The 22327-nt window shown below is 36.2% G+C and overlaps 2 protein-coding genes across 10 annotated transcripts in view; one reads left to right on the top strand and one right to left on the bottom strand.

The window, feature by feature from the left end:
* Positions 1–22327, top strand: part of PFN2 (profilin 2) — a 103290-nt gene that overhangs the window by 53669 nt on the left and 27294 nt on the right. For 3 of the 4 annotated variants that reach the window (XR_006718652.1, XR_006718650.1, XR_006718651.1), the window contains one exon: positions 21384–21427. The gene's annotated coding sequence lies outside the window, so the exon portion shown is untranslated. Of the gene's footprint in view, positions 1–21383; positions 21523–22327 lie in introns of those variants that run through there. The other variant, XM_045503302.1, reaches the window with a different exon arrangement.
* RNF13 (ring finger protein 13) overlaps positions 1–22327 on the bottom strand; it is a 165179-nt gene that overhangs the window by 44414 nt on the left and 98438 nt on the right. For all 6 annotated transcript variants that reach the window (XM_045503296.1, XM_045503293.1, XM_045503294.1 and 3 more), the window contains 2 exons: positions 16513–16603; positions 6727–6832 (listed from right to left, as the gene is read on the bottom strand). In XM_045503296.1, the coding sequence (XP_045359252.1) occupies positions 6727–6832; positions 16513–16603 (197 nt within the window). The remainder of the gene's footprint in view (positions 1–6726; positions 6833–16512; positions 16604–22327) is intronic.

Raw genomic sequence — 22327 nt, forward strand, 5'->3', positions numbered from 1 at the left:
AGAAAAAATTTAAAGACTACAGACCTATGCTGCCAGATATAGTAGCCACTAGGTACATGTAGCTACTGAACACTCAATATATGGCTAGTCTCATTTGAGATTTGCTGTAAAATTATAAAATATACACCAGATTGTAAATACTTAGAACAAAAAGAATGTAAAATATATTTCATAATTACTTATATTAATTGAATACTGAAATACATTTTAGATTTAGTATTTAATCTCACCTTTTTCTTTTTATCTTTTTTTTTCTCTAAGTTTACTGATTTATTTTGAGAGAGAGAAAGTACACGAGCGGGTGAGGGGCAGAGAGAGAGAAGGGGGGAGAAAGAATCCCAGGCAGGCTCCACACTCAGCACAGAACCCGCCCACATGGGGCTTTATCTCATGACTATGAGATCATGACCTGAGTAGATCTCGAGAGTTGGACCCTCAGTCGACTGAGCAACCACGTGCCCCTCTTTTTATCTTTTTCATTTGACTACCAGAAAATTTTAAATTACAATAAATTTGGCTTCACAGTATTGTTCTATTGCCTAGCACTGTTTTAGAAAACAGAAAAGTACCAAACAAACATAGAGAATTGTGATGACTGCACAAATTCTATGAATATACTAAAAACCACTGAATTAGACACTTTAGGTGTGTCAATTTTATGTTATGTGAATTCTATGTCAAAATGGTTTTTAAAATAAAAAAAAATACACAAAACAAATGCGAAAGCTCAAACTAATGTACATACATAGAACTTTGAACTCCACAATTCTTTTCACATACGTGGGGAGTGTTCACAAAATATGGCCACAAAGCAGGTCTTTGGAAATAACCAAAGAATCTATAACATACAATGTCTTCTGACCACAATAAAATTGAATTAGAAATCAATAGAAAAAAAAAAAAAGATACGGAAAAATATATATGCTCTTTGGAAATTTAAAACTTTTTAAAAATAGTTTATAAGTCTCAGAAGAAATCATAATGGACATTTGAGTTTCTGAGGGGGCCTTAAAATTAGCATGCCTCTTTGCCACCTGGATTCTAAATAACTTGAGAAATAAGATCATCAACTGGCAAATAGATGCAGGTGGAGTACCTAATGGAGTGGAGAAAGAATTAGAACTTTTTACTGAACCACAGAATGAGACTGCCTTACCCAGCCAGGTACAGACAAAACTCCTCTGGAATGGAACAGGCCTTCCCTTCACTCACCCCCAGAATTGCAGGAGAAGCTGGAAATAGGTTAATCCCAAGAGAAAGGTGGAGCTGAGCGACGCATGCGCTAGGTTTATTCTTCCCAAATACACCACACACATAAGATACTTCATCTCCCCTAAGACCAAATGAGTGAGAGGGTAAGGAAGAGCTAGGAATTAGAGTAACTTGAGTTCTCCCTTCACATGAATGGAAACATCAAGAGTGCTAAAGAAATATTCCATATAACAACAAAAAATATTTTTAAATGTAAACCAAATTAAAATAATAATATTCCTTATCAAATGCTAGGAATTGAAGCTAACATCATTGTTAAACAGAAATTTATAATCTAAATGCATTTAAATCTAAATCTGGAAAGAAAAAAACTAATAAGCATTCAGCTGAACAAGCTAGAAAAAGAAAAGCAATATATCCAAACAAAACAGAAGAAAAATGATGCTAAGAGCAGAAATTCATGAGAGACATAAAAAAGTGAAGACTTTAGAATATAATTTGCAGTGGAATCGAAGCTGCTTTACATCGGAGATTTTTACCAATTTTAAGTACAGTGATGGATCTTCAGATCATAGAGGAGTGCCTAATTCATCATAGATGTGAAATGAGTATTTGTTTAGTGAAAGGAAAAAGAAAACCCTCAAGGTCTACTTCTTTGAAAGACAAAACAGATAAATTAATAACACTGTGAAAAGGCATGGGCAGATATGAATAAAGAGAACCCATTTCACATACAGTAGAAATTCTAGAAAGAAAGAAAGAAAGAAAGAAAGAAAGAAAGAAAGAAAGAAAGAAAGAAAGAAGGAAGGAAGGAAGGAAGGAAGGAAGGAAGGAAGGAAGGAAGGAAGGAAGGAAGGAAGGAAGGAAGGAAGGAAGGAAAGAAAGAAAGAAAGAAAGAAAGAAAGAAAGAAAGAAAGAAAGAAAGAAAGAAAGAAAGAAATGCTCTTTAAATTGTTATGTGAAGGGTGCCTGAGTGGCTCAGTCAGCTAAGCGTCTGACTTCAGCTCAGGTCATGATCTCATGGTTCGAGCCCCACATTGAGCTCTGCACTGTCAGTGCTTGGGATTCTCTCTCTCCCTCTTTCTCTCTGCCTGTCCCCCCACTTGCACTGTCTCTCTTTCTCTCAAGATAAATAAACTTAAAATATAGTTATGTGAATATATAAATATTAATCACCTGATCCCCCTATACTTGAAAACAGGTAAAATAGACAATTTCTTAGAAATATAATTTCATATGAAAAAGTAGACAACCATCTGAATGTCCAGGTAACTGAACACAGTCAGCAGGTCTAGATGATTTTGTAAACAACCTTCACCAAAAAGTAATACATAACCCCAACTTTATCAAAAACTATGTTAGAAAACAGAAAATAAGGGTAATTAGTTTTATGGGGCTAGTTTGATCTAGTCTAGTTATTTATTTGTAACTGATTAGTGGACCCATGCAGTTCAAACCCATGTTACTCAAGGGTCAACTATATGGTAAAATACACATAACGCTAAATTTACTCTGAACCATTTTTAAGTGTATACCTGGGTGGCACTAACTACATTCACATTACTGTGCTACCATCACCACCATCCATCCATGAAACTCTTTTCATCTTGCAAAACTGAAACTCTGTGCCCATTAAACAATAATTCCCCACCTTCCCCCTCTCCACAGGTCCTGGCAACTACCATTCTACTTTGTGTCTCTGAATCTGACTACTCTAGGTATCATATATAAATAGAATCATACACTATTTGTACTTTTGTAACTGTTTCATTTAGCAAGTCTTATTTCATTTAGCTTATTTCATTTCATTTATTTCATTTAGCATGTCTTTTTTCAAATTTTTTTTAATGTTTATTTTTGAGAGAGAGAGAGAGAGAGAGAGTGAGACAGAGAGTGAGCAGGCGGAGGGGCAGAGAGAGAGAGGGAGACACAGAATCTGAAGCAGGCTTGAGACTCCGAGCTCTCAGCACAGAGCCTGATGTGGGGCTTGAACCCATGAAACATGAGATCATGACCTGAGCCGACGTGGGACGCTTGACTGACTGAGACACCCAGGTACCCCTCATTTAGCATGTCTTTAAGGTTCACCCATACTGTACCTGTGCCAGAACTGCCTTCCTTTCTAAGGCTAACATTCCATTGTATGTCTATACCACATTTTGTTTCTCTATTCATCCATCGATGGACAATTTGGTTGCTTCCACCTTTCAGTATTGCAAATAATGCAGCTATGAACATAAGTGCACAAATATCTGTACAACTGTTTTCAATTCTTTTGGGTATATACCCAAAGTGGAATTGCTGGATATGATAACTCATTGTTTAATTTTTTGAGGAACTGTCATACTGTTTTCTATAGTGGCTGTTCCATGTGCTTATGGGATTGTCTGGTTTTGATGTTAAGATCATTCTAGCTCCATAATTCCAAAGCTTTCCCTTACCTGGACATTCAGAATGCTAATATTTTATTTAGGATTTTTTGCATCTATGTACAAATGTAGAACTGATCCATATTAGAAATCTGAATAATCCAAAATGAAAGACAAAACTTACACATCATAATCAAATAAAGTGTATTCCAAATACAAGATTTTTATAATGTACAAAATAAATTAATGTAATCCACCATAAAAACAGACTAAAAGAGAAAAAAACCCAATGATCATTACAACAGATAAAAGACATAATTCTGTGCCCATTCATCATTAAATAAGGAAAAAGAAAAGTTTGATTTCTTTATTTCTAAGCCTTATATGGCTTTTTTCTCTTGATTTATCAGAAAATTCGGCATAATGTTAAATAAGAGGTGCAACAACAGGCATCCTTTTTTGTCATTTCTGACTTTCAAGGGATGTCTTTTTTTTAACGTTTATTTTTGAGAGAGAAAGAGAGAGAGCACAAGAAGGGAGAGACACTCTTTGAGAGAGAGAGAGAGGGAGACACAGAATCCAAAGCAGGCTCCAGGCTCCGACACGTCAGCACAGAGCCCGACGTGCGGCTCAAACTCACGAACTGTGAGATCATGACCTGAGCCGAAGCTGGATGCCCAGAAACCCCTCAAAGGAAATCTTCTAATAAATTAACCATTTAATGATGTTCATTTTTCAGTTTTTAGTTAATAATCTTTATCAGCTTAAGAGTATTTACATCTACTGCTACTCTGCCTACATTTTTTGTATGTTGTTCTTTCTATTATTCCTTGCTCTATAGTGAAAGCCCAAGAGAAAGAACAAATTCAAATTACCGTAGAATTCAGCAAGTTTGTAGATACAAGATTGATACATAAAAACAATGTCCAGTGTCCAACTTTCGGTTTCTAAATACAACTCTTCAATAAAAGAAACCAGGGCTCCTTGGAGAAACATCTAATTCTAGGGCCGGGGCAAAAAAAAATGTAAGAAGAGCCTGAAGCTTCTTACAGTACCAGATACAAAAGAAGTGCTTAGAAAAACAAAAAGATGGATCAAATCAAAGGGACACATGACCTAGTCTGACAGAGCTCCTCATGGCCAAAGCTCAAAATTTAAACAACATAAATAATGTGGTATTGGATTCTAACCCAAAGAATAAAATAAATATATAGGAGTATGTAACCAATATAAATAAATGATTGAATAAATAAATAAATGCCAAGAAGAGACAAATCTTTCTTACAAAAGAATTCCAAGTAATATAATATACGTGGCAGATACTCTCTCCTACTCCTCACTTCAGATCTTAATGCCTGCCCCTCCCCACCTATAGGATGGGTTATACTCAGTGCCTCACTTCCAAAGTAAGAACAGAATAGAAAAAGAGAAAAATATTAACTGTGCAGTGGAGAAATCTGGCTTAATCAAGGGATGAATGTTAATACCATTAGTTATGTTATGCAGATATATGTACCCCCTGGCAGTTCACCTCTGTTTTTAAAAACCTACTCCCCACTCCTCAAAAAACCCATAACCCAGTCGAATCATAAGAAAAACTGCTATCAGATGAGGGACATTCTACAGGATACCTGGCCAACACTCCCCAAGACTAAGGTTATTAGAAACACGGAGAGACTAACTGAGAGACTGTCACAGAACAGAGGAGGCTGAGAAGACATGCTAACTGTGTGGTGCCATGTTCTGGATCCTGGAACAGAAAGTGAGCATTAGCGGAAAAAACAGTGAAATCTATACAAAGTCTAGAGTTTAGTTACTAGTAAGGTACCAACGTCACTTTCTTAGTGACAAATGGACCACAGTAACGTAAAATGTTAACAATGGGAGAAACTAGAAAAAGAATGTACAAGAATATTCCTCTTTGCGATTTTTGTGTAAATCTTAACATTCCAAAATTAAAAGTTTATTTAAAAAAATCAGTAATATTCTTATATCCTAATAATAACGATTTAGAAAATGCAATTTCAAAAGTCAAACAAGACATGCAAAAATGTTTACAGAAAAAAATGATTAAACTGATGGATATAAAAGTTCTAAACAAATGAGAAATACCACAGCATCACAGAAAGACTGAACATTTCAAAGATGGCATTGAATCTCTAAGTTAAACTATAATGTCCATATAAATAATAAACTCATTGGACATTAATATAAATATTATTTATAAAAAAATTAAAAAGTGAGTATACTGGGGTTATTTTATGTCATTGCAATTCTCTTTAGTATCTATCTTAATACAGTGGTTTTATCTGCTTCTGCCTTCAATTTGTTTTGATATCACAAACCACGTAGTTTCTAGAAACTTCCACCTTAAACCGTGAAGGAATGAGAGTGACAAAGGCAAATAATATCTTAATATTATCATGAAAATAATTTTGACCTCACAGACCCATTAAGAGTCCTGGGAGCATACTTTGGTAACCACTGTTTTGGAGAAGTAATGTGTCATTGCCCTTACCCTCAAGCCCTCATACCATTCTTTATTTACATTTTAATATGAAAAATTTCAAAAATGGAGAAGAGTTGAAAGAATTTTATAATACCCATATATCCCTTACCTAGATTCTATAACTAACTTTGAACTGCACTTTTTATCACCTATCTATCCAACCATCTACGTACCCATCAATACATACACCTCTTTTTCTAGTTTTTTTTTTACAGTGTACTTCAAAGTAAGTTGCAGACAATCAGTATATGTCCCCCAAAATACTTTAGCATATAAATCATTACTCAGAGTTTAGTATTTTTTTCCCCTTAGGTAAAATTTATATACAATGAAATGCACAAAATTTAAGTGATATGTATGCAACCTAAACCTCTCTCAAGATACAGAACGTGACTTACCCTGAAAAGTTCCCTCATACCCTTGTCAGTAAATCCCTCACCCTTCTCTAGCCCCCCAGAAGCAATCACTGCTCTGATTTTCCCTGCCCCCAGATTATCTTCACCTTTTCCAGACCCAATCATATAAATGGATTCATACAATAGGTACTCGTTTATGGAAGGCTCCTCTCACTCAATACAATGTTTTTAGAATCATCCCTACTATGTTTAAAAATATATTTAACATTGATTTACCTACCATGAAAATGACGATTAAGATGAGACAGATCCCCACTATGATAAGGAAGGGGATTAGATAGTATTCCAGAGGAAGACTAAATTCTGGAACTAAGACAATGTGGCCCCTACAAGAAAACAAAAAGTAATAATTGAGAAATATTAAGGAGTGCCAAGTTATAATGTTAATTAAAAACAAAGAAAAACATTGTAAAAGGCAATTAGACATTACGATTCAGTCCACTAGACACATTTTCTAAAATATGATTTCTAATAATTTAAGAGATACTTTCTCCATCTTTATTTTCATATTTGCCAAAATAACTTGCCTGTATAATTAAAGAAGCTTTTAGACTGGGTAGAGGAAATCAGCCAATCAATACTTACTGTGTTCATCCCGGAAACATGTTATTTACTGAATTTAGTAACCTGGACAAAATTCTGCATGTTTTACATGCAACATCAGATTAAAGCAATGGTAGTACCTTGGGTGGTATGTCAACAAAAACCTCCACCCCAACCAAATTACTACTCAGCAGTCCCTCCTATGGTAAAACCCTGAAGCCACTATTAATAAAAATATACTCCCTCTTCCCTCATATATGCTTTCCACGAACTTCTTATACCAGGTACAATGGACACAGCCCCTGTACTCTATGTTCCTCTATGAGATGTGGTATAAAACACTGGCAAAGGAATTTACAGGAGCTGTACCTTCCTCTCTATTCTCCGCCTTCTCCATTGCTTGACTAGAAAAAGCTACAAAAATACGTATGTTGTGGGTGGAGGGATGGAGAATGCTACATGCCTTACTCCCTTTTGTCATTAACCATGTTATTACTTTCTGTGGTATTACTATTCCAAAAGTTGACAGGGACTCATAAAATGAAACTATGATCAGAATAGGAATAGTATTTTTGTTGTGTGAGCAAATTTGACACGGCTGCAAAATTCTGCATTGTAAAATACCTTCAGTCTAGGGAAGGGCCTATATAACGGTCAGTAACAGGACTGACTTCTCCATTGTATTCCTGTGCTACCAGTATAGTGCCAGTAACACTACATGGTAATCCGCTGCTGGATGATGTTTTAGGCAGTGAAGCCTGGCACTTCATAACACAAGGGTCCAATGCCACACAAAAAATCTCAATAAAAGGGAAATAAAACCAGGTCAAGTCCTCCCTTCACAGATGTTCAGGACACCATAGTACTTAAGAAAAAAAACAAAAACAAAAACATGAAATCAAATTATGTCTATCCCCAAGCAATTTTTAAGTTTTAAGGCTATTGTTATATTCAAGCTTCACCAAATACAAAAACAAACAAAAATGATAACACAAGAAATTTGCCCCTAATAATTGAAATATCTTCTGAAAATATTTACAGATTGCTAGGAATACTAGAATAAAAATAGCTTTTTATTTCAACTACTTTCCAGCAGAATCGGGGATGACAAAAGATTCACATGCATTTTTGTAGCTTTACATAAAATACTAAAATGATCTATCAGTATAAAAAGAGCAAAGCAGCAGACCTGGGCCGCTATATTTGGTACCATCTCTTCCAGCATGGAGCCAGCTCTGCAAATAACGTCTCTATGCTCCCACAAACCTTCTGAAACTGTGTGAGCTAAGGCTGAGATGCAGTCACAGGGGTGCCATAAGATGTTGATCTGCAATCTCCCTACCCTGCCCCTACCAACTTGCTATAAATTAACACTGTTAGGGATTAGAAGCCATACCTAAATTCATACCCATTCATGCTGCATACCTAAATTCAACCCATTATAGCACCTAAATATCTCAGCAATAGCAAACTTTACATCTTGTACATTGTTTTTTCTTCTTCTGTTACGTTAACAACTTCTTATCTCATAGACTTTATTGAAAACTTCCTATATATGTGTAACCATACAAATGGAATCAATCCCAGAATTTTCTAGTAAGCACCGTGTTAGGATTCACAGACCTGGGTTCTTAATCTAGTGTTCTTCTATATGCCCTATTAATGCTTGCCTGCTATACCTCGAACCATTTTAGTTTACTGTCAAGATGTATTAGAATTTTTAAAGGGTCTACAAATGATAGAAGGTTTTAAGCATCTTAAAGCAAGATGCTAAATGAATGTTCAAGACACTTTTTCTTTTTTTTTTTTTAATTTTTAAAAAATGTTTTATTTATTTTTGAGAAAGAGACAGAGTGCAAGCAAGGGAAGGGCGGAGAGAGGGGTAGACACAGATTCTGAAGCAGGCTCCAGGCTCTGAGCTGTCAGCACAGGGCCCGATGCAGGGCTTGAACCCACGAAAAGTGAGATCACGACCTGAGCTGAAGTTGGATGCTTAACTGACTGAGCCATCCAGGTGCCCCAAGACACTGCTTTTTCTTAACCAAATTGCTGATGGTGGAGAGTGGTAACAGTGATGGTACAGGGCAGGGAACTACAACAATCAGTCCTCTAGCTCTATTTCTATTTCTTCTGTCTAGGCTCTCACAGCTGAGTCTGCAGACTCATCCCTCATGTCCTAATCCCAGATGAATTTGTATTTGAAGGAGATACTTAAACAGCGTTAATAAGTATTTTTACACTGCCTCTACATCCACCCCTAAATATAGTATACTCTATGAGCTCTGCAGCTAAGATTTGATCATCAAAGCAGAGTCCTAAGCAACCCAGGAAATCATGTCTTATTCTCCTTTGCATGAATTCCCAGGCTAATTTCAAACCAGGTGTCTAGGCCTAAACTTTATAACAATAATACTCTAACTTCCCAATCCCTCTGGGAAAGTAAAATGTGATGATGGCTGCACAAGTGTAATACACTAAAATCAATGAATTGTATACTTTAAAATTGGCAAATTTTATAGTGTATAAAATATGACTCAGTAAAGCCATGCAGATTTTTGTTTGAAAGAACAAATAAGCAAGAATTCCTATAAAAAACCTGAAAGAGGGGGGTGGGAGTGGGGAAGGGCTAGCCTTTCAGATACCAATTATTATAAACCCTGCAACAAAAAACAGAGTGGTACTGGTGGGCCAAAGATAAAGAATAGAAAATTCAGTTATGTATGGAAATACAGCAACATTTCAAATGGGGTGAGGGGACACACATCTTCAGGAGTAGTGCTGGAGTAACTGGTTATTTGACAAAAGATATAATTGGTTCCATTCCTCAAGGTTTATATAGGATAAATTACAAATAAGCCAGAGATTTAATGTTAAAAAAGGAATCATAAAGTATAAATGTGGGTCAATTCTTCTATGACCCAGAAGCAGGGGACATTTTCCTAAGACCAGCAGCCCATTGGAAAAGATTAATATATCTGATTGCATTTAAAAAATAGCATCATAAATAAAATTAAAATTTCAAAGTATTAAAAAACACTTGTAATATATCACAAACAAATGGTCAACATACCTATAAATAAAGAGCTTCTAAAAACAGAAAAGAAAATTGCCAGCAAGCTACTAGGAAAAATGAGCTAAAGAGTTCATAGAAAATGACATGCTAACAGGCCTTATGCCTAAGAAAACATGCTCAGTTTGCTCATGGAAAGAAAATACATACTAAATCTACAACAGGAAACCATTTTTTACGTAACTAGTAAAAATGGAAAAATCTGACAACATTCTTTGTTGGTGAGGCTGTGGGGAAAGAGACATCATATATTGCTGGTACAACCTGGAGCGTGGAGCCTGCTTGGGATTTTCATTCATTCCTTCATTCTCTCTCTCTGCCCCTCCCATGCTCATATTCTCTCTCAAAATAAATAAATAACATTTTAAAAATAAATAAATAAAATTGTTACTTTCAAAGGTAAGGATGGGAACAAGATGGACAGGGTGGATGACACTTTAGAAGCTGACCTTCTCTGAATACACATTGTGTTTTGTTGATTTTGACTTTAAGTTTATACATAATTATAAAAATCACAATGGGAGTAAAAAGCAGTCCCTAAAATCTAAAAGCAACATGAATCAAATAGACCTGTGTTTCCAGTTGATATCATCAGCACACAGAATTATTTCACAGATTTTAAAACATGGTAATTTGATTTTAGATCCTTATTATGATAGAACTTAAAGAACTTAAACAAAGGCAATAGTGTTGGTATTGTTCTGAGTCTGTGTGTGTGTATTGTGCAATTAAAAAAGAAAATAATTATTTGGTATCTCTGAGCACAGAAAAATAAAATATAGATGTAAGATCAGCAAAATACAGTAAAAACGTACGGTCCTGAACTTAAGTTGGAAACAACAATATGTGCTCATGATTTATTGTATCTTTAAAAACATATTATTCTACCTGAAAGCCGTACCCTGTAAAACAAAAGCCAAAACCAAAAAATAAAAAGCAAAAAGCATATATATTTCTTAGCTGTGTCCACTAAAAAGCCCTAGAAATAATGACAAACCAAGGAGCAATGATCACCCCTCAGTCTCTAAATACCGAATTCAATTAAAAGGAACCAGAGCTTCTTGAAAAAATGACTGGTTCCAAGTCAGGGGGAGGAAAAGAACGAGATGGGCCTGGAACAATTGTTGTGCAGAAAACAAGAAGCAATCCAAAGCCCCAGATTTACATCCAAAGAAATTAGGATTAAACTTCGAGAAGTTTGAAATGGGAAAATGTGAATGAATGTCAATAAAGATCATAACTGCAATGCACTGAAGCATACTAAATGAGTTTTAACTCATGAGTTCATTATGATACTTTGAAGATATATATAAAATCATCTTTGGAAGATGCTGGTGAACCAAATCATTTGAAAAATAGTAAATGAAGGGAAAGAACTGTTTATCCTAGATTTCTTTCTTTTTTAAAAAAAAATTTATTTTTAAATGTTTATTTATTTTGAGAGACAGAGAGAGCATGCATGTACGCAGGGGAGGGGCACAGAGAGAGGGAGAGAGAGAATCCCAAGCAGGCTCTGCACTGTCAGCGGGGCTGGATCCCACAAACTGTGAGATCACGACCTAAGCAAAAATCAAGAGTCAAGACGCTTAACCGAGTGAGCCAGCCAGGCACCTTTATCCTATGGCTTTCTTAAACAGACTATGTATCCGGGTAATCAAATAATTGATAAGGTGCAAGCTCTCTTCATACAAGTATTTTAGCCAATAAATTAAAAGAAACTTAAGACATAAGAACCACTGCAATGTATGGACATTATTTGGATTCTGCCTCAAACAAATACTTTAAAAAAAAAAAAAAGAAGAAGAAAATCTGACAGTTGGGAAAATCTGGAGACTAAAATATGTGTTGATATTAACGTTTACCTTTTTTCAAAAAAACAATAGAATAATGATAATATATTTTTATTTCTTTCTTTCTTGAGAGGTGGGGGGGACAGCATGTGAGTGGGGGAGAGAAACAGAAGTGGGGAGAGAGAGAGAGAGAGAGAGAGAGAGAATGAATATCTTAATCAGGTTCTATGCCCAGCACAGAGCCAGACGCAGGGGCTCGATCCCACAACCCTGGGATCATGATCTGAGCTAAAATCAAGAGCTGAATGCTCAACCGAGTGAGCCACTCAGGTGCCCTGATATTTTTATATGTAAAAATATCTTCTAGTGATATATTCTGAGATGTTTACAGTTGAGATGACGGGATGTCTGGAACTTGCTTCAAAAGAATCACGGTGTGGGGAAGAAAGATTGAAGGGGTGGGGTTGGAGGGTGGATAGTCAAAAAAAATTGACCACAGGTTGACAACTTTGAAACTGAACAATCAGATTCATTATACTCATCTCTCCACTTTTAAATACTCTTAGAAGTTTTCATAATAAAAAACAGAATAAATAACAAGTGTTGGCAAGGATATGGAGAAAGGGGAACTCCCATGCACTGCTGGTGGGAATGTAAATTGGTACAATGACTGTGGAAAACAGTACGGAGTTTCCTTGAGAAATTAAAAATAGAGGGATGCCTGGGTGGCTCAGTCGGTTAAGCATCCGACTTCAGCTCAGGTCATGATCTCGCAGTCAGTGAGTTCGGGTCCCGCATCAGGCTCTGTGCTGACAGCTCGGAACCTGGAGCCTGCTTCAGATTCTGTGTCTCCCTCTCTCTGCTCTTCCCCCACTCACGCTCTGTCTCTCTCTCTCAAAGATGAATAAATGTTAAAAAAAAAAAAAAATGAAAAATAGAAATGCCATATGATCCAGTGATCCACTACTGGATATTTACCCAAAGAAAACAAAAATACTAATTCAAATAGAAACATGCACCCCTATGCTTATTGCAGCATTATTTATAATCCCTAAGATAGGGAAGCAGCCCAAGTGTCCATCAATAGGTGAATGGATAAAAAATATGTGGTATGTATGTGTGTATGTGTGCATACACAGAAACACACACACACACACACACACACAATGGAATGTTACTCAACTATTAAAAAAGAATAGAATCTTGCCATGTAACAACATGGATGGACCTAGAGGGTATTATGCTAAGTGAAGTCAGACAAAGAAAGACAAATACCAAAATGTTTCACTTATATGTGGAATCTAAAAAACAAAACAAGCAAAAACACAGATTCTTAAATACAGAAATGGTGGTTGCCAGAGGGGAGGTATGGAGGGGGATGGGTGAAAGAGGCAAAGGGGATTAAGACGACAAACTCCTAGTTATAAAACAAGTCATAGAGACAAAAAAGTACAGCACAGGGAATATGGTCGATAATACTGTAATAGCACTGGACAGTCACAAATGGGGACTACACTTATCGTGGTGAGCAGTGAGCAATGAACAGAATTATTGAATCACTATGTTGTACCCCTGAAACTATTATAACATTATGTATGTTACACAACATACAACAGTATGTCAACTATGCTTCCATAATAATTCTCTTAAAGTAGAATAAATTAATGGGTGGGTGGGTAGGCAGGTAGGCGAGCAGGCAGACGGACAGGCCAGCTCACAGATGGATAAGGGAGATGTGTACATACTTGTTTACAGTCCCTTCTGCACAATTCCGAAACCTATAAAGTCTTAAAAAATCATGTTGCCTGGGGGTGTCTGAGTGGCCCAGTTAGTTAAGTGTCCAACTCTCTCTGCCCCTCCCCTGCTCATGTTCTTTCTCTCTCAAGATAAATAAATACTTTGAAAAAACCATGTTGGCAATTCATCTGACAGTCAACATGAGCTGAGCTGATAAAATACTCATGCATTCATTGCAGATGTATGTATATAATTTGTTTGATTATGGGAGGCTGCCTCAAACTCTATTTGGAACGGTACTTAACTTCTAAAAATCCCCCACAAGACATCTGTCCCACAAGTTAAGTTAAGGGATTCTGTGGACTTATGATACCATGGAAGGGTCTAAATATTATGTAAATAAAGCATGCTATAAAATACTATGTAGGGGCACCTGGGTGGCTCAGTCGGTTGAGCGTCCGACTTTAGCTCAGGTCATGATCTCACAGCTTGTGGGTTCAAGCCCCACGTCGGGCTCTGTGCTGACAGCTCGGAGCCTGGAGCCTGCTTCAGATTCTGTGCCTCCCTCTCGCTCTGCCCCAACCCGCTCACATTCTGTCTCTGTCTCTCCAAAAAAAAAAAAAAAAAAAAAAAATTAAAAAATTTAAAAAACAAAATAAAATACTATGTATTGTACGTTCTATTTTATAAGCACATCATCATGAAACAATGTGAGTATTCAAATACGGGAAAAGTTTAACACTTTTTAAACAGTAGCTGCTGTTGTTAGAGAATAGCATCATCGGACTTTCATTTTGATGCTTTATATTTCTGAATTTTTCTATGCTTTACTAGCATGTATATATTACTTTTTAATTTAAAAAGTCATAATTTTATAATTAAAACTAAAAAAGACTTTATAGTACATATTAAAGTATACAGAATTTTTCTAAATGAGGGAACAATATTGAGGTAAAAGTATTAGTTCTCTCCTCTACTAACTTAACAAACACAGCTGACAAAATAGCATCTTGCATAACTTTTTTTTAAAAGTTACTTATTTTGGGAGAGAGTGAGTGGGGGAAGGGCAAAGAGAAAGGGAGAAAGAGAGAATCCCAAGTAGGCTCTGCACTGACAGTGCAGCACTTGAACTGCAGGACTTGAACTCATGAACCATGAGGTCATGACCTGAAACAAAGTCGGACACTTAACAGACCAAGCCATCCAGGCACGCCTTGTATAACTATTTTTAATACAACATCCAAAATTATGTTCCTGACCTTAAAATAGATGTTCTGAGACTATAATATGTGAACAATATTTTAAATATCAAAACTGCATGGGGAAAATGCCAAAAACAGCAATAGAAAAACTTTCCCTCTTCTTTTTATGTATTTTCTAACTCAAATGTTGGTGGATTTTCCCACTAAATAATCAGGATTGGATTTTATTTTGCCAGTTTTCTCTTTTGGAAAATGTAGAGAACAAGAGATAATAACAACCTCTAGAGGGTTGCTGTAAAGATTAAATGGATAACAAATGTAAAAGTCTTGCTTTCATGAGTGCTGGCACTTGCTAAGTACTCAATAAACATTACTGCTTTTATTACTAATATTGTTATTATTGTTCTTCGTCAAAAACCTGTTCCTGCCCATTATATGTTCCACAGAAGCAGCTCTGAAGTGCTAACTGCAATGTTTTCTATATTAGATGAAATACCTGTGCCTTAGTTTCAAAAGGTTGTGTTACTGGGAATGCAAGCTGATGCAGCCACTCTGGGAAACAGTATGGAGGTTCCTCAAGAAATTAAAAATAGAACCACCCTACAACCCAGCAATTGCACTACCAGGCATTTATCCAAGGGATACAGGTGTGTGGTTTCGAAGGGATACGTGCACCCCAGTGTTTATACCAGCACTATCCACAATAGCCAAAGTATGGAAAGAGCCCAATGTCCATCGACAGATGAATGGAGAAAGATGTGGTATATATATAAACGATGGAATATTTCTCAGCGATCAAAAAGAATGAAATCTTGCCATTTGCAATTACGTGGATGGAACTGGAGGGTATTATGCTAAGTGAAATTAGTCAGAGAAAGACAAAAATCATATGACTTCACTCATATGAGGACTTTAAGAGACAAAACAGATGAACATAAGGGAAGCAAAAATAATATAAAAACAGAGACGGGGACAAAACAGAAGAGACTCATAAATATGGAGAACAAGCTGAGGGTTACGGGAGGGGCTGTGGGAAGGGGGATGGGCTAAATGGGTAAGGGGCACTAAGGATCTACTCCTGGAATCATTGTTGCACTGTATGTTAACTAATTTGGATGTAAATTTAAAAAAATAAAAAATTAAATTAAAAAAGAATTTGGGAAGGAAAAAAAAAAGGTTGTGTTACCCTCATAATGTGATTTGTGGTAGAAATTCCATACAGAAGGTTTTATTCCAAATGAAACCTTTTAAACTTGAAAACAAACTTTATGCCTTTATAAAAACCAAGTCAATAACACACTGTTTTGGACTGTGTTTATAAAATAGCAAATCTCTTTTTAATAAAATACAAATGTCTAATGATAAATATAAATCACATTGTTTCTAAATACCAATGGTTTGATTAAATGATAAAAGCGAAAGTTTTATCTTTTTAGCAACATGAGTACCTTAGGCTCTCTAGAGTGAGCATATTTTCAATATGTAATAATGCACAGAGAAATTATTATAATAAAGTCTTATAATCATTATGACTTAAGAAAGAACTTAATTTAGCACAATAGAGTTCATTTTAAAACACAACCTTGGTTATAACTAACATAGTTCTACCCTAATATAAAGGAGAATTTTAAGCTACATGATTATTTTTCATATCCATTACTTACCCTTTTTCATATGTGAATTCATCTTTCAGGGAATTAGCTGATGATTCCCCAATAAAGACAGATGGAATGTCAATTTTCTTTAGCACATCAACTGTATAAAATAATAATAAAATTATTCTTAAAAGCCCATACTCAGTGTACAATCAACTTTACTTTCTTCATAATAGCAGCAAACATAACTGGAAACAATTACAGTAAATTCAAATTGGTTGATTTTCCTGATTGCAGATTTATACCATCATCAATCTCAGTGGTTGAGAAATACTGTTACATTTGCAATAACAAAAGCTAACATTCTGCATACATACATTACCTACTACCTCAATAGTCCCATGAAGATTGGGATAATCATTTTTAATATTTCCTTTCAATTAATTCCTCTTTAGACACAATTAACTCTTAGAAAAGGAAGAAAATATTTTAAGTTTTCTTTCCACAAATAACTTAATTCCTAAATGAAAAAGTAAAAAAGCTTTTTTTACATACCCATTCCCAGGAGAGGTATAGGCCAAAAAATGTAAGAAAAGACCACTTTACAAAAGTCTCAAAAATGACACCAGACATCTATGACTTTCCAGAGTGAAGGGCTGACAGGAGTTGAGAAAGGGCATAAAATAGTAAAGCTGGGTAAATTTCTACTTCCTCCTAAGCCTGGAGTTCATTGGAAAGCTTTGTTTTGTTTGGTGTCTTAACAAACTGGACTCATACCTATATTGCAAAACCAAAATCAAATGCCAACGGAAGAGAAGTTTGAAAAATTACCCATTACTCAGGAAGATCCTCTTAAAGTTACAATAGAAAAAGAAGTCTTATTTTTAGCTGTGAGTTAATTTAACAAATATGGCTTTAGAGAAAGTCCATTTGTTTCCATTACATTTTCACAATAACTTTGTTCTACATTTCCTTTAAAAAAACACACACACATTTGTTATTTATTTTAAAAAGGGGGGGGAGGACACCAAAAGAAAACCAAAACCAACTATAATCCTTCCCACCTGAAGACAAAGGTTCTATTTGAAGTAATAAACAGTTCTATAAGTTTCAACAAGTACATTTTTCACTCCTAGATTATTGTTTTATGCAAATATAGTCATTCACTCCACACATTCCCATTCTCTCTCTCTCTCTCTCTCTCTCTCTCTCTTTCACATACACATACCCATATAAGCCCCAGGAGGGTAGGAACCTAAATGGTTGATAAAGGAATATTTAATCACTATTTTTATATCAGTGGGATCAATAAAAATTTTATTTTTTTGTATCAATGAGATCATATAATAATGGAAAAAAGTATAAGCTTTTTTTCACTCAATGATACACCTCAGATATCCTGTCATGTCAATAATTATTAGAAGTGATATAACTTCTTTGAGTTATCATATTTAAAGAGATGTAAAAAGTTCCTCCTTTTAGTCAGAAGAAGAGGGGAAATGTATGCAAATATGAATAGCATCTTGGAGACTTTGCAACATTATTTATCTACAGAAAACAAAACCAAACATGTTCTAGTTCACAAAATACTTTTAAAAACACTAAATTTTAATTCTAATCCACAAAACAATCCTGAAGTATACATTGCAGATAGTATTATCATGGTATCATAGACAAATGATAATTTAAATGGCCAGCCCCAACCTCTCCAGATTCATATATCCAAATGCCTGTTCAATATCTCCACTTGATTAGCTAATAGGTGTTTCAAACAATGTTTCTCGAACAGAACTCTCAAAGTCTCTTTCCTTTCAATCAGCTCTACTCCTACCTAGTCCTTTTCATCTGGGTAAACAACATTTGGTATTCACCTAGTTTCTCAGGCTGAGCATCTTGGAATCATTCTTGACTCCTCCCTTTCCTTATTCCTTCTATCAAATCCTATCAACTTCAAAATATATCCATAATTCTATCACCTCTTATCAGTCACTGCTAATACTCCAGATCACCATCACCTCTGGCAACATTCTGACTGGTCTCTTCCTAGGCACTCCTGCCCACCTTTCACCTTCAATCTGTTCTCCAAAGAGATCCAAAGTGATCCTTTTAAAATAAAAGATCAGGGGCTGAATGGCTCAGTGTCCGACTTAGGCTTACCTCATGATCTCAGGGCTGGTAGCTGGTGAGCCTGCATCAGGCTCTGTGCTGACAACTCAGTCTGGAGTCTGCTTCAGATTCTGTGTCCTTCTGTGCCCCTCCCCTGCTCACGCACTGTCTGTCTCTGTCTCTGTCTCTCTCCCCTGTCTCTCTCTCTCTCTCTAATACAAGTAAACACACACACACACACACACACACACACACACACACACACAAATAATTTTTTAAATTCCTTATGAAGTAAAAGATCACTTCAAACCTCTGTTTAAAAGGTACACAGAACAAATTCCGAATTTCTACAAATACCCCCTTTCTAACCTCATCCTCTGCCACTCTCTCTGCCTTGTTCACTCTACTCCAGCCAAGGTGGCTTTCTGTCACATCTTGAAAACACCAAAGATGCTTTATCTTTGAAGCTTTGCATTTTCTTGCTGTTCCCTTTCCTTGGAACACTGCTCCAGAAATCTGCATGGCTCAGCCTCTCACTGTAGACCTAATTCAAATGTCAAAGCCTCATAAAAGCCTTCTCTGACCACCCTATCTAAAACGGCCACTCTCCTCTAGTGCTTGCCATGCTACATCCCTTCAGCCTGACAGGATTTTCTTTAAAGCACTTATCACTACCTGACATGCAGCATATCTCTTTGATTGTGTGTTCATTTCCTCTCTCCCACCCTAGAATGTAATAACAGCAGTAATGATAACAGCTGAATAACCACTAAAGGATTATTATTTTGCTGCTATTATATAATATATAATGAATATACAATAATACAATTATTAGGTAATAGCTAAGTAACCACTACATGATTGCTAAAAAGCAGGAGTCTTCTAGATGGTTTATACATCTGAATTCATTCAATCTTCAACAACAACCCAATGAGTGAAGTATTGATATCATTCCCATTTTACAGATCAAAGAAGTGAGGGACAGAGATGTAAAGTAACATATGCAAGATTGCATAGCTAGAAGGCAGTCCAGCTGCAATTCAAACCCTGGCAGGCAGTACCCAGAAGTCACACTGTTAAATGCTGCATTCTGCTACATCAATGAAAGATATGAGAGCAGAGCCTTATATTCCCTGCTGTAGACACAGTGCCTAAAACAATCCCTGAGGAGTACACTGTCAAAAACTACTTGTTGAAGGAAGACAGCAAGGAAAAGAGGAGAAGAAACAAACTCGGACATATTGATAACTTGCCCTGGTAAAATAATTAGGAATTTGCATAGCCAAGACTCAAACTTGAGGCTCTACCTCCTAACCTAGGCTCTTGCAACTCTGCCATGGCATGGGTTTTCTCATACGCCTGCTTTTATATGATCTTCACTACCTTGTCAGGTCAAATAAGAATTAAAATTATTCACACTTTTACAGAGGAAAGTAAAGGGCTTAAAAGGTTAAGTTAACTTTCCCAAAGGCACAGGCTAGTTCACGTATCAACTAACCTAGAAGAATAAATCCCGCTTCTGTGATTGGGTGTTTTCCCCATCACATTCTGCCTCCTCCTAACAGTGACAAATGTATTGGCTCCACTGAGCGAACCCATCCTATGTTCTAGCTGAAATAAAAACAAATTCTTTGTGTGAAATGTCTGTATCAAGGGGCTTTTAAAACTTCCTTTTGTTTTTAGATACCAGAATGTCTGCTCTTAGGAGAACATGTGCAATATTCTTTGTGGCTACAGACTAAGCCTTTAAAAGGGGAGACAGATACATATCCTCTTTTTTTTTGGTAACATTTATTTATTTTTGAGAGACAGAGCACAAGTTGGGGAGGGGCAGAGAGAGAGAGGGAGACACGGAATCCGAAGCAGGCTCCAGGCTCTGAACTGTCAGTCAGCACAGAACCCGATGTGGGGCTCAAACCCATGAACCACAAGATCGTGACCTGAGCCCAACCTGGATGCTTAACCAACTGAGCCACCCAGGCGCCCTGATACATGTCCCTTTTAATGAATCCATGCTTTCCTTTCCTCTACTAAGTAATAGCAACGATGAAAGTGGTAAAGGTCTTTTTTATAACATTTGTTTTTGGATATATGAAATGTCCAAAACACACATTCCCAAGGATGGAGCAAAATAAATTCAAGCAATAAAGTCAAGAACCAAAATTCTGACCCATCTTTGATATATAATAGCTCAGGTGGAACATTTCCATGGCAACAGCAAGATTACTTGGTTATGTGCTACTTTTAACATTTAGCACATTTCTCCTTAGGAACTGGCATGATTACCACAAAAAAGTTTACGGTAGTACAAAGGGAAAAACGGGTGTTATCAGTTAAGCATCCAACTTTGGCTCAGGTCATGATCTCACAGTTCCTGAGTTGGAGCCCTGCGACGGCCTCTGTGCTGACAGCTCAGAGCCTGGAGCCTGTGTTGGATTCTGTGTCTCCCTCTCTCTCTTTCTCTGCCCCTCCGTGTCTCGCAATGTCTCTTTCTCAAAAATAAATAAATATTTAAAAAAAAATTAATAAAAAAAAAAAGAAAACCTGTAAAAAGACTAAATAGTTTACAAATATTAATCTGCTTAACCCAAACAAGACCTTAAGCAGGTCTTCAGGACTCATAAACACTAGGCTCAGGACTTTAGCAACACACACAAAGAGTAAGTCCCTTGCTCAAAGCTATACAGCTAACACAAATGGAAGCTTCATGATGTGAATTTAAATTCATACCTATTTCTGGAGTATTTATGCTTTACATTTTGCTAGCAAAATATACAGGTAACAAAAGATACTGACCTGGTTTTTGTTTTTTGTTTTGTTTTGTTTTGTTTAAGGAGAAGAAAGTTGTGTCAAATCTGCAGTGCCAACAGTTTATTTGGTAAGTAAAATACCTTCATCAATTCCTTTAATTCTCAAGCAGTGACTATCAAATGTTTTGTGAAATGCTAGAACCTCTTAAGAGTTCTTCATGCATTATAATGATTTAATCAGCTAGGATATTAAATAATAATTTTAATATATATAGAAATTAATGAAGGAACTTATTACCAAGTTTTACTTTTTTTCCTAATGTTTACTTATTTTTGAGACAGAGATTGACAGAGCATTAGTAGTGGAGGCACAGGGAGAGAGGTAGACACAGAATCCGAAGTAGGCTCCAGGCTCTGAGCTATCAGCACAGAGCCCAACGCAAGGCTCAAACTCATGAACCATGAGATCCTAACCTGAGCCGAAGTTGGACGCTCAACTGACTGAGCTACCCACATGCCCCACCAAGTTTTACTTTCTAGAAATTGTAGCTTTTGCCTCAGATTACCAGGGGTAAGAAGGAAGAGGGTTCTACTCAAACAATAACAACAAATACTATCTTAAGCTATAAAAATATTTTTCAGTCAAGGACTCCAAAATACTTCCTATTAAGGATCTAATTATTTAAAGTCTTAAAGATATTCCAACGTAGGATATCAGTCCATAGCTTTATGTCTGCTCTTTGCTCCAAGCTCTTTCTTGCATATGAGACTCAATGGCACTTAGTAGCCAGAGGTATTATGGTTATGTGCTAGAACAAAAACAAAAATAAAATACTTAATCATGAATGTTGGCAGTGTGTTTTGGGTTTTGAACCCAATTTCCAATGTGTATGTGGGGGCTCTTCCCCACACCATCAAACAACTCAACTCAATTCTGACATTATCTACCTGGAGATAGCATCTGATTCCACAGGTTAAAGATTTAGTCTCACAAAAAGCCCCCACCCATTCAGACACCAGTTGTAAAT

Source organism: Leopardus geoffroyi, chromosome C2 (genome assembly GCF_018350155.1).
Source record: "Leopardus geoffroyi isolate Oge1 chromosome C2, O.geoffroyi_Oge1_pat1.0, whole genome shotgun sequence".
Classification (NCBI taxonomy): Eukaryota; Metazoa; Chordata; class Mammalia; order Carnivora; family Felidae; genus Leopardus; species Leopardus geoffroyi.